Source organism: Egretta garzetta, unplaced genomic scaffold (assembly GCF_000687185.1).
Source record: "Egretta garzetta isolate BGI_Z169 unplaced genomic scaffold, ASM68718v1 scaffold67, whole genome shotgun sequence".
NCBI classification, from domain to species: domain Eukaryota; kingdom Metazoa; phylum Chordata; class Aves; order Pelecaniformes; family Ardeidae; genus Egretta; species Egretta garzetta.
Window position 1 is genome coordinate 73,022 of NW_009260340.1, and position 10,443 is coordinate 83,464.

The following is a 10,443-nucleotide window of genomic DNA, read 5'->3' on the forward strand; positions in this document are numbered from 1 at the left end:
GATGGCGATGCCGAGGTCGTAGCGATCCGCCCCGCGGAAGAGGGGCTCCTGGCTGGACCCGCTCAGGGGCTCAGTCCTGGGGCAGCCGGCGGGGCCCAGCAGCGCCAGGAGGGCCAGCAGCAGCATCCTCCAGCTTCTCAGCCTCCAGCACTCGCTCCGGTCGGGGCAGGGCAGGAGCGGGAGCCCAGGCAGCAGGGGTAATCATTAATCGCTCCGCAGCGGCACTCCGCAGTGCCGGGGCTAGTGTCAGGAGCGGCACAGCGCAGGCTCTGCTCCTCAAGGTGATCTCGGTGCAGAGCAGGAGCTGGTCCGGCTCGTCCACGTTCCCCTCGCTGACCAACGCTCTGCCGCTCTTGTCTCTTCTGAACACACAAATTAAGCAGGAAAAGCGTTTTACTCCAAGAAACTTGCAGTTTCTTAGAGTAAAGCCTTAGGCTGCGACACCCTCCCTGCACAGCCCGGGGCAAGGGCCCAGCACAGAGAAGGGGAGAGCGGGCTCGGACCCGTGCAGCAGGAACGCGGCTCCTTCCACCCGGGCACAGCAGCAGCACGACCCAGGGCACTGCCTCACGCTGGCAATTACTGGTCCAGCTTGGGGCTCACATCAAGCCTCTGCGCCCTGGAATGGCCCCTCCAGCGCAGGGTGTTCCTGTCTGCCCAGGGCTGCTTGACCCCAGGGAAATGGTTTTACAAGCAGAAGGGGAGGGAAAGGCACAGGCACAGCCAGGTGACGAGGGAAGCTCGTTCCAGCAGCCGAAGGACAGAGGGGAAGCAGGTGTTTCCAAACAGGCTTCTCCCCAGCCCCAGCCCTGCAGGAACAGAGCCAAGAGAGGCAAAAGTGCCCCCATGCCCCCCTCCTGCCCTTGGACTTCAACAGAAGCCTAATCCAGAAGCTTCTGCTTCACACCTACGCAGCAGCACCTCACACATTCAGGGAATCACCATTCCACCCTGAACAGCAGCCAAAACAACACCCCAAGCCCCCTCCGGAGGCAAAGGGGGAGCCCCATGTTCCTACAGAATCATGGAATGGTTTGGGTTGGAAGGAACCTTTAGGGTCACCCAACCCAAGCCCCCTGCAGGGAGCAGGGACACCTTTAACCAGATCAGGTTAAAGACCAGACCTGGCCTTGAATGTTCCCAGGGATGGGGCCTCCACCCCCTCTGGGCAACCCCTGCCAGTGTTTCACCACCCTCAGCGCAAAGAATTTCTTCCTTATATCCAGTCTAAATCTACCCTGGTTTAGTTTAAAACCATCACCCCTTGTTCTGTCACAGCTGGCCCGGCTAAAAAGTCTGTCCCCACCTTTCTTATCAGGCCCCTTTATATACTGAAAGGCTGCAATCAGGCCTCCCCAGAGCCTCCTCTTCTCCAGGCTGAACCACCCCAACGCACTCAGCCTGCCTTCACAGGAGAGGGGCTCCAGCCCTCACACCATTTTTGTGGCCTCCTCTGGCCCCGCTCTGACAGTTCCATGTCCTTGTGCTGAGGGCTCCAGAGCTGGAGCTCTGGAGTGGTGGTGGTGCGTGCCCCAGCGAGGGGGCAGTGCCCCAAACTGCCATGTTTCCACCCGCGAGGTACAAGTTCACACCTTTTACTACTCTTGATATCCAACAAGAAAGGAACTTTATTTTACAGATTGCTTGGACACGGACCCCAGCTTTGGCACCTGAAGGCAGGAAACAGGGCAGCACCCTCATACACTTGCAGGATTGCACAGAGGAGGAGGATGACAACCAACACGTAAGTACTGAAACAAAGAAAAACAATGTTTTTAAAGCCTCAGAGCTGGGAAGGAGAAATTCCCACTCACAGACTAGCCATGTACAAAGCAGAAAAGAAGTGTAGGGGAGGAAAAAAAAAAAAAATCAAAGCAGATCACCTTGCCTAAGTCGTCTCTTCTCCCCAGAAGCTCTGGGACCACGTGCTGTCTCTCTCTCCCACAAGAGACTGAGTGCAAACAGATGAAACAAGCAATTCACAGTTTAGACAATTAAAACACATAAAAATAGCCCCTGAAGGGATCATCCTGCCACCATTTGACAGCATCTGAGCAGAGGAAAATTCTTTTCAGCAGCCCACCAGGTTGCAGTTCGCTCTACAAAGGCTGCAGCTGTCTCATGGAAAAGGGAGTCCCAATCCCGGCTGTTTCCAAGGCTGTGCCACCAGCCTGCACAGCTTCTGCCAACTGCAGAAGACCTAAACTTTGCAGCTACAACTCGAGACGCAAGGCTCCTTGGTTCTTGTCAGACGTGGTTTCCGTTTGCCGCAGCAGTCTCAGGGACCAGGAACCAGGGGGGCTCACCGCGCCGGCCCCAGCACACATCAGGGACAAGCACAGCAGCCTCCCCGCTACTATTGCTCTGGTCCATCTTTCCAAAGAAAAATAACAATTTTTTTGGACTGAAAGTCCCATGGCTCCCAACTTTAGAGGATTCCCAGCTTTTTCATGGTCCGCCAGCGATCCTTGATCATCACTGCCGTGCGGTTCTGGAAGGGGTATTTCTGGCAAATGGCCTTCCATCTCCCTTCTCCAAACTTCTTGACACCCTCTTTGATCCACTCGCTCTCCTGGATTGTCCATTTCTACAAAAGAGCAGGTAAGCAGGGCTCTGAGTACAGCACGCAGTTTCAGGGAGGAGCTGCGTTTGGCAGAGAACTGCGCTGCATCTCCTTCCCAGCACGTTCACTTCCCTTCATCACCCGTGCTGCTCAGCCGTCGGAAAGGCAGAGGTGTCCTGTCCATAGCACACACAACGCTCAGCAATCACTTCGCTGCAATGTGCTCTCGTAACTGTTACAAATACGAGAAGCGCTAAGCTCCAGCACAAGCTCAGGAGCAGTTCTGCTTCCCAAAGCACAATACTCATCACCCTTTGATGCAACAGCAAGCATCAGAGATAGAAAGTACTCACTGCCTACACCCTGCCTAACAGCACACATGTAGAGCACAACAGCAAGCATCAGAAAGTACTCACTGCCTACTCACCGCCTACACCCTGCCTAACAGCACACATGTAGAGCGTTTAAAAAAAAAAGATAATCCGCCAATTCAGGTCTGCATGACCCCTGAATTTTTGTATTGGAGGCAAACCACAAAATAATTGAAGAAAGCAGCTACCGGGAACAAAGCGCTACACGGTGCACAGCAGCACAAGAGCCAGCAGCGATTGTCCCACAAGCAAGGGTGACCCCGAGAGTTCCCACTGGCACCAAACTTGGGACCTCTTCCCAGGTAAGAGCTGCCATATGCGTGTCCCCCACCCAAACAAGATGCTGAACCTCCCCAACGCGTGGGGAAATTGGCAAACCCAGCTCTGAACCACGCGCGTCAAGGAAAAGGGATTTCATGCACGCACCCAGCGTGGGAGGCGCACAACTGTAGCCAGCTACCAACTGGGCTGTTTTAACACAGAAACTCCAGCTCTGTGAACGCCAAGACCTGCACAACTTGGATCAAGCCTGGGCACAGCAAGCGCCGGCCCCAGGAAGCATCACCTTCCAACCCAGCCTCCGGTGTTTCACTCAAGGCAGAGCAGCAGCTCACCCTGCTGCAGGGAACTGCAGGCCGCTGCGGAAGCGGTCTGAGCAGCCCTCCTCACCAACACATTTCAAACTGTCCAACAGTCAGCTCTTCTGTAGGGACAGGTCCTGACTTCAGGCCTTCCTAAAAGGACTCAAGGGCTCCACATTACCTGTTTCTTGGAACCGAAGACTGTCGTGTTGTGGCTGTTTGTCCCAAGTGACGCTGAAAAACAAGGCAAGAGCATTACCTTTCACCGTAAGTCAGGAGGTGCAGACCCTCCTCGAGAGGCTGCCTTGGGCTTAGCTGCTGTCAAGTGTCCGCTGACAGACAGTAAAACCAAATTCCTTTATCCCTCCCTTTTCTGCAGCTATAGCACGCACGGCCTTTCCGTTTCAAGCCCCAACTGCTTTATGTGAGAGCTTTCCAGTATGATCCGTTTCGTTTTAAACCAGCCAATACGTCAAGAACAGGGGCATCCACCCAGGGTCTGGCCGAGGTCCAAGCTGGGGCTGGAATTAGCCATCCGTTGTCCGCTCCTTTGCACCAGCTAAGCTGTGTATCTAGCTGCAAAGGGAACTGGATTGGAAAACCAATCCAGCTGAAAAGGTAAACTTAACCTTTACTTCATGGCACTAAAGTGGGAACGGGGAAAGAGCTGTACGTCCAATACTTACCTCCTGTAAGCTAAGCATGATTAGTCTGAAACCCGAGCAGGAGTGCGATTCAGGGCAGAGGTACAAAGAACAAATATCCCTGAGTTGGACAGCTACCCATTTCCTTGGGCTTTTAGGATTTCTGGTTGCAAAATTCAGTCACGCAGAGAGTAGCAAGACACCCGTGAATGAGCCCCAAAGCCAGGATCATCACCAGTTAACACCCACAACAGGGGCTCTGTTCTTACCCGCGTCCGAGAAGAGCTCATCCTCCTCACTCCAACTGTCTTTTTCTTCGTCGCCATACGAGCTGTTCCACCTTCCTTGGAAGGACCTGAAAGCAGGCAAGAGTTCACTTTGGCTATTGGCTAGGGAGAATGTTTTAGGGGGAGAAGGTGCAGGGACACCTGGAGCACAGCAGGCATGCGATCTCACAGCCTGTGATGAGCGCGCAGTGCAGTAAAATGCACCCATAAACCAATATATAAACACACCGCCACCTCCTCCACTCCCCTCTGCGGGGGAATGAATCCTCAGGAGCCCCTACGTGAAGGTATAGCGTGCAATATATACTAAATAGAAGTGGAGTATTGTATTTTGTAGCCAGCGTTTGCAAAACCAAGTGACTGGGTATTAACTACAAAATTAAGCACTTACAGAAAACCAGACACGTGCAGCTGGACCTCCCAGGCCTTCGTGAAAAGGCACTGGCCTGCCAACAGCTCAGGCCAGGAGCCTTCGGTCTTCCCAAGAAGCGTTTCATTCTTACTGTGTCACTACTAACACTACTGAGGTCAACCAAGCTACAGAGGCCTCTCCGTGAGAATGAGTGCCTCAGTGCTGTCACCTGCTTCCAATCCTCTTGAGATGAAATCAAGTCTGTTAAAAATTGGATTTCTAGACAGGTGTCATTAGCACCACTGCTACCAAGAATCCTGACACTTAAAAGCTTCAAGACAAGACATCCACACAAGCAGCACAAATAAATAATTTTCCAGGTGAACTGGAAACCAACTTGCACAGTGGCAGAGCCGAAGCTTGAGAACTGCTCAAGCCAGCGTCAGCCGTGTGGCAGCAGCCCCTCTCCGGGCTCCTGCCTGATCCAGCACCAACCCTGGCTTTAGGCACCCGGCACAGGATGGGAAGGCATCGCACCCGAGTCCCCTTCCCACTGCAGTCAGCCACAGCACTCTGCTCTGCAGGAGTTTACAATACATCATCCCACAACGTTCCCTGACACCCCCAAAATAAACTCCAGGCATATCCTAGGGACAGCAACGTCAGCCGCAACGCACTACTGGAAAAAAGCAGAAGATACCAAGTGTCACCACTAGCAAGTCCTTGAAAAAGTAGGGAATTTATTAAGCAAAATTCCCAGATGACACAAGGAAGTGAACAGCGGGGAGGGGGTGGAAATCTCTTCTTGGCGTCATCTCTGACAACAAGCTTAACCCCGAGCAAGACACGCCAGCAGGGCGCCTGAGAGATTTCACTGCTGCCTGCACCCATGCCAGCCACACACCAGCACATCTCTGCTTGCAGCCGCTCTCCTGTGCTTCAGAGAAGGACAATCCATCCCCAGAGCAGCCAAGCTGCGCAGAGCACTGAGATCTGACTGCCTGCCCTTCAGAACCAGACCTTTGCGTTCTTAGCACTCTTAAGCCAGGAACTAAGGGAAATCGTGTTCTAGGTTTCTTTTCAAACGCATTGAGCTCTCCTCAGTCCTCCCAGTTTCACTCTTGGGGATCAGAAACATCATCACTGCTGGCTGCTATGCAGCTTCACAAAGCAAAAGAAGAGCAACTCAGACTTTTAAGCAGGGAGCATTGTTACAGCTGACAGGAGATACTCATGAGACTCTTAAGAGTCTCTGTCAGTGTTAATTTCAGACTTCTGCTGGTAAGTCTACTCTGCCATTTTCTGTGGGAAACCCTTATAAAAAGGAAAAAACCCCTAACACACCCCTACCTCTTACTGCAGTCATCTCAGCCGCAAGCTAAGTGCTAACTCATACTGAAGAAACAGCCAGAGAGCTACAACCAGAGTTCCTCAACCAACACAGATTTCAGGAAAAAAGAGCTTAAGCAAGGTCTGTGTTGTATTTCTCAAGAGGTGGAAAGGAGAGTTTAATCTGTTCCACATGATGCGCCTATGAACTCCTTCCAGCTTCAGCACCACTAAGTGAAGCGTAGAGGAACGTGCGTTACCTGCGATATGCACGCTGGAATCCCCTACCAATACAAACTGCAGTGCCTCTGATTCACTGCCAGTGGGAGCTGGATCATTTTCTCCTCTCCATTAACCAAAAGGTAAAGTGTAAGGACAACAAAGGGTTTACTTTGCCCAGCTCCATAAACACTAGCAGACAAGGACGGTCAATATACTCATCTTGAATTAAAGATAAAGGTTTCTGTTGTTCATGCTACCGGTGTCAGCTGCAAGTCAAAAGGTTGGGTGCAGATTAGAATATACCGCAAGAGATGGGCTTCATACTTGGTGCTCTTAGTAGATACAGGCTGGTCATGCAATTTCTGAACAGGTCTGGAAGCAGAAGATACAACTGGCTCCTGGGAAGAGTCGGGGCTCTCACTCGACTCGCTGTACTGGCTGTCTTGCTCCATGACCAGTTTGCTTATGGTCAACAAGCGTTTGCCCTTATGGGGTATTTTAGGAGGGCCTGAGATCTCAGAATCTTGATTCTCCTCTTCTTTCCGTCTCTTGGTTCTGTGGGATACAGAAGGAGACAGTTGCTTGGGGAAAGAAAAGTCTGTTTCGTCCAGTTTGTTGAAGAGCGCGTCAGAATCCTGGGAGTCCGACAGGATCTTGAAAGCTTCTCTCAGAACAGAAATCCCATACGCAGTTACAGTTCCAGAGGGCTGCCTACAAAATAAACAGAACTGAGCAGGTTGTAAAAATATCACCAAGGTGGCTCCACTTCACTGAAATCAGGTTTTTCCCCTACGGTGTGACCCTCGACAATTAACCTCAGGGCGCAGATAAAACCTGCTGAAGCGGGCATTCCCAACCCTTTGGTCCACCCTCCTAAACGCTGCGGTGTACCAGGGAAGCAGGTCTTGAGAGAACACACCCATGCTCTGTGCGCCGCAGGATGCCCTGCTGTTCTCGACTAAGGGCTGAACCACACGGACGCCCAACGCTGCTCCACGAGAGCAAACCTTCTGGCAGCCACCGCCCTCCCTCCCTAGTTTACTGAAGTACTACACATCTTCAGGGGAAAAAAAACCAACAAAACCAAAAAACCAAACAACACCCAAAAACCCCAAACCACCTTAACATTTTTACTTTACAGAAGTCTTACACTGATAGCCTGTGGGGCTTTCTTGGGCAGACCTGCTTGGGATGGCATTTGGGAAAGTTAAGAGCTACCTGGACAGAGCAAACTACCACTCGGAGGAGAACTGCTGCCACACTTCATCCACAACGCAGGGCCAGATTCCTCTGCCCACCTTTCCGAGTCCCTGAAGGACACTCCTGGGTGTTCTGGAGCTGCTGCTGCTGGTTCTTTAGATACTTCCATAGACTCTGAAGCATCTTCCAAGGTATTAACCGCTGCTGTTAGATGCTCAGGAGTTGCTGCTGGGTCGGTAGCTCCTTCCACAGGCTCGGGAGCTGCTGCGGGGTCCCCTGCCCTTTCTGCAGGGTTGGGAGCTCCCTCCAGGTCTTGCGTCATTTCCGCAGGCTCTGGAGCTCCTGCTGGGCCCTGGGCCCTCCCCGGGTGCTCTGGAGCCACTGCCTGGTCCTTTGGCCCATTTGCAGACTCTGGAGTCACCGATGGGTATTTTGGTTCTTTGGCACATTCTGAGTTCAAAGTCTTTTTCATTATCTTGGACAGAGAAAAAGCACGTAACCATTATAAAGATGACCCCGCGTACCACCATCCGACTTTATCCCCTCCCAAAGGCGTTTTGAGCTGCTACTTGCAGTTCAGTCAGCACCATGTGCAGAGTTTGTGTTTACCAATTAAAACTCATTACACAGATTGAAAAAATGTGTTCAACTGTATAAACCTTTTAGGAATGGACTGAATTTAAAGTACTGTGAATTTAACCCACTGTTAATTAGGTGTCTAAACTCTTAACTCATTACTGCCACAGAGGGCATGTAGAAGCCAAATTACTGCATTTCACTGCGTCATGGCAAAGTGTCAGTCCTCCCCAAATCCGCACCTCGTGCTGGTTTCCTGCTGGCCCTCACAGCAGGATGGGAAGCCAGGCAAGCGGGGCAAACACGTACCGTTAGCAGCAGCGGCTCTGAATCGTCCACATAGGTCTTAATGAACTGAAACACGCTCTGCTGAAAGTCCTTGTAAGAGAAGTTTTTGACCATTGGATGAGCGAAATTCTTCTCCCGGATGATGGTCAGCAACTCGCTCCTCTTTTTCTAGAGGAGAGGTAAGAATGCTCTGAATAGGTGCAAGGGTATAAACGACAACGGCAGGAGCTAGGATCTGCGCAAGGATTGGGCCTTTCCTATTTGACATTCTCCAGGAGCAACTAGTCTACACTGACGCAAGGCTGGGAAAAGGCTGGAGGAATGGGAGAGACATCTCGTTTCAGCAACCTGAGACCCTACACTGCCCACAGAGACAGGAACGGGGCCTCTTTCTGCTTTCAGAACCAGCCCTTCTTACAGACTCACACTCTGCGTGTGAGCTTGAGTCTGCCTCAAGATGAATGCTGACGCCTGGAAGACTCATGAATATATGTGAGGGAACTCAAGTAACAAAGGGAGCTCCGACATGGCAATCGACACACGTTAGAAACGCGTCACGCTGAAGGTTCCCCCCCCCTTTCAAGGGGGACTCTTTCCATTTGTCACCCTTACCCCTTCTTGTTCAGGTTTCTCAGGGAAACCTTTTATGCCTGCGATATGGGTTGCAAGTCCCCCCCCGCCAATACCCATAAGACATCTCAGACCACCCCCAAATATCCCCGCTCCCCCTAAGACATTCCGGACAGTCCTCAAACAGCCACCTTGCGTTCCAGCGCAGGCTCACCTGGCTTTTGGGCTCCTTCCCCATATGCCTCTTGACGATTTTTGAAGCTTTGTCAAACTCTCTGTTTTTGATGCAGACAATAACAGCCTACAGAAGAAAACAAATACCAGTTTCTCTGCTGACACCGAACTGACTGTACTCTCTAGATCAGCCTTGGAAAAGCACGCATCGTAACCAAGCACAGCACAGGTAAGAGCTCAGTACCAACTTACACAGAGAAACAACTTCTACATTAACTGACGAAGCAGCACATGCACTGAAGACAGGTGTCTGTGGCCAAGTCACTACTAACGATGGTATTCTACACGCGTGTCTATTCCCACTGTCATTTATGCAAGACCTTTCTAAGACAAAAGGCAAGCGGAATATTTATTGAAAAGGAAAAATGTCTTACCGCTTCCTTCACCATTTTCTGAACAGTTTCCATTGTCTTCTCAGCCACAGAGAATTCTTTCTGAATGAGCTCCAGGACACCAATTGCTGATTCCAGAGGGGTGAGCTCTGAGTCCTTATCGAAGGTGCAATCTACAATAATTCACAGCCGCTGGTTTGTGAGGTGTTCACAGCAACACCTTACAGAGGGCTGGTTACTTGATTTCCTTAGTGTGACTGCAAATTCTAGAGCTACTGAGGATGAAGATGAGAGGGAACGGCAGGCTGGCTGCCAAGCATCTAGCCTGTGCGAGATCCACCCCCCACCCCCAGGTGTGGAGAGCTACAGAAGCACCACTTGACTACAAATAACTGATCCGGGGGAGCATTTCAGAAGCTAAAGGGGTGTGTTCAGATAGCAGGACAGCCCTGGAGCCTGGGCTCAAGCACGCTGCTCGTGGCTAAGGGCAGCAGCCTTTCACTCGCTACAGCAGTGTGATGCAGACATGAACAGCCACACTCTCTGGCCCCTCACCCTCAGGGGAAAGCTCCAACAGCTTCAGCCCAGACCTCTGCTCTGTGCAGAAGCACGGCTCCAGGGCGCTGCGGGGACACAGAACAGGGCACGCTCCGGCTGGGGGAGCGGGCTGCGGGCCGAGCCCGGGGCCGCCCCAGGGCCCTGCCGGAAGGGTTGGGGACCCACCGAGGTTCTCGCCTTCCTCAACCTGCGACAGGAGTTGCATTATGCGCAGCATCTGGGCCACCACGGGCTCCTTCTCCACGGGCCGCACGAGCAGCGCTGCGGGACAAGGGGGAGGTTACAGGGGTACGGTACGGCCCGGCCCGGCCCCGGCCGCCCTCCCCAGGCCAGGCC

At 52.2% G+C, this 10,443-nt stretch overlaps 2 protein-coding genes across 3 annotated transcripts in view; both read right to left on the reverse strand.

The window, feature by feature from the left end:
• Positions 1-319, reverse strand: part of TMED6 (transmembrane p24 trafficking protein 6) — a 2,487-nt gene extending 2,168 nt beyond the window's left edge. Inside the window, exon 1 of the mRNA XM_035898035.1 lies at positions 7-319. Coding sequence (XP_035753928.1) covers positions 7-126 — 120 coding nt within the window. The 5' untranslated portion in view covers positions 127-319. The remainder of the gene's footprint in view (positions 1-6) is intronic.
• Positions 320-1,742: 1,423 nt separating this feature from the next.
• Positions 1,743-10,412, reverse strand: TERF2 (telomeric repeat binding factor 2). 2 transcript variants are annotated; one of them, XM_035898043.1, is made up of 9 exons: positions 10,273-10,412; positions 9,592-9,722; positions 9,198-9,284; positions 8,435-8,581; positions 7,648-8,024; positions 6,674-6,904; positions 4,429-4,514; positions 3,697-3,749; positions 1,743-2,587 (listed from the first exon to the last, which is right to left on the reverse strand). In XM_035898043.1, exons 1-9 carry the CDS (start codon positions 10,322-10,324, stop codon positions 2,429-2,431), a joined length of 1,323 nt encoding a protein of 440 aa, XP_035753936.1. In that variant the 5' UTR covers positions 10,325-10,412; the 3' UTR covers positions 1,743-2,428. The 2 variants fall into 2 exon arrangements, with proteins under 2 accessions (XP_035753936.1, XP_035753935.1); XM_035898042.1 differs by having other exon boundaries at positions 6,674-7,060.
• Positions 10,413-10,443: the final 31 nt, after the last annotated feature.

Excerpts from the sequence above, each read along its gene's own strand:
- TERF2 (XM_035898042.1), bottom strand. The coding sequence starts at position 10,324 with ATGCTGCGCATAATGCAACTCCTGTCGCAGGTTGAGGAAGGCGAGAAC. Across the intron at positions 9,285-9,591 it reads AGAAAATGGTGAAGGAAGCG|GCTGTTATTGTCTGCATCAA; the intron begins GTAAGACATTTT and ends TTTCTTCTGTAG. Across the intron at positions 2,588-3,696 it reads TCTTCGGTTCCAAGAAACAG|AAATGGACAATCCAGGAGAG; the intron begins GTAATGTGGAGC and ends GCTCTTTTGTAG.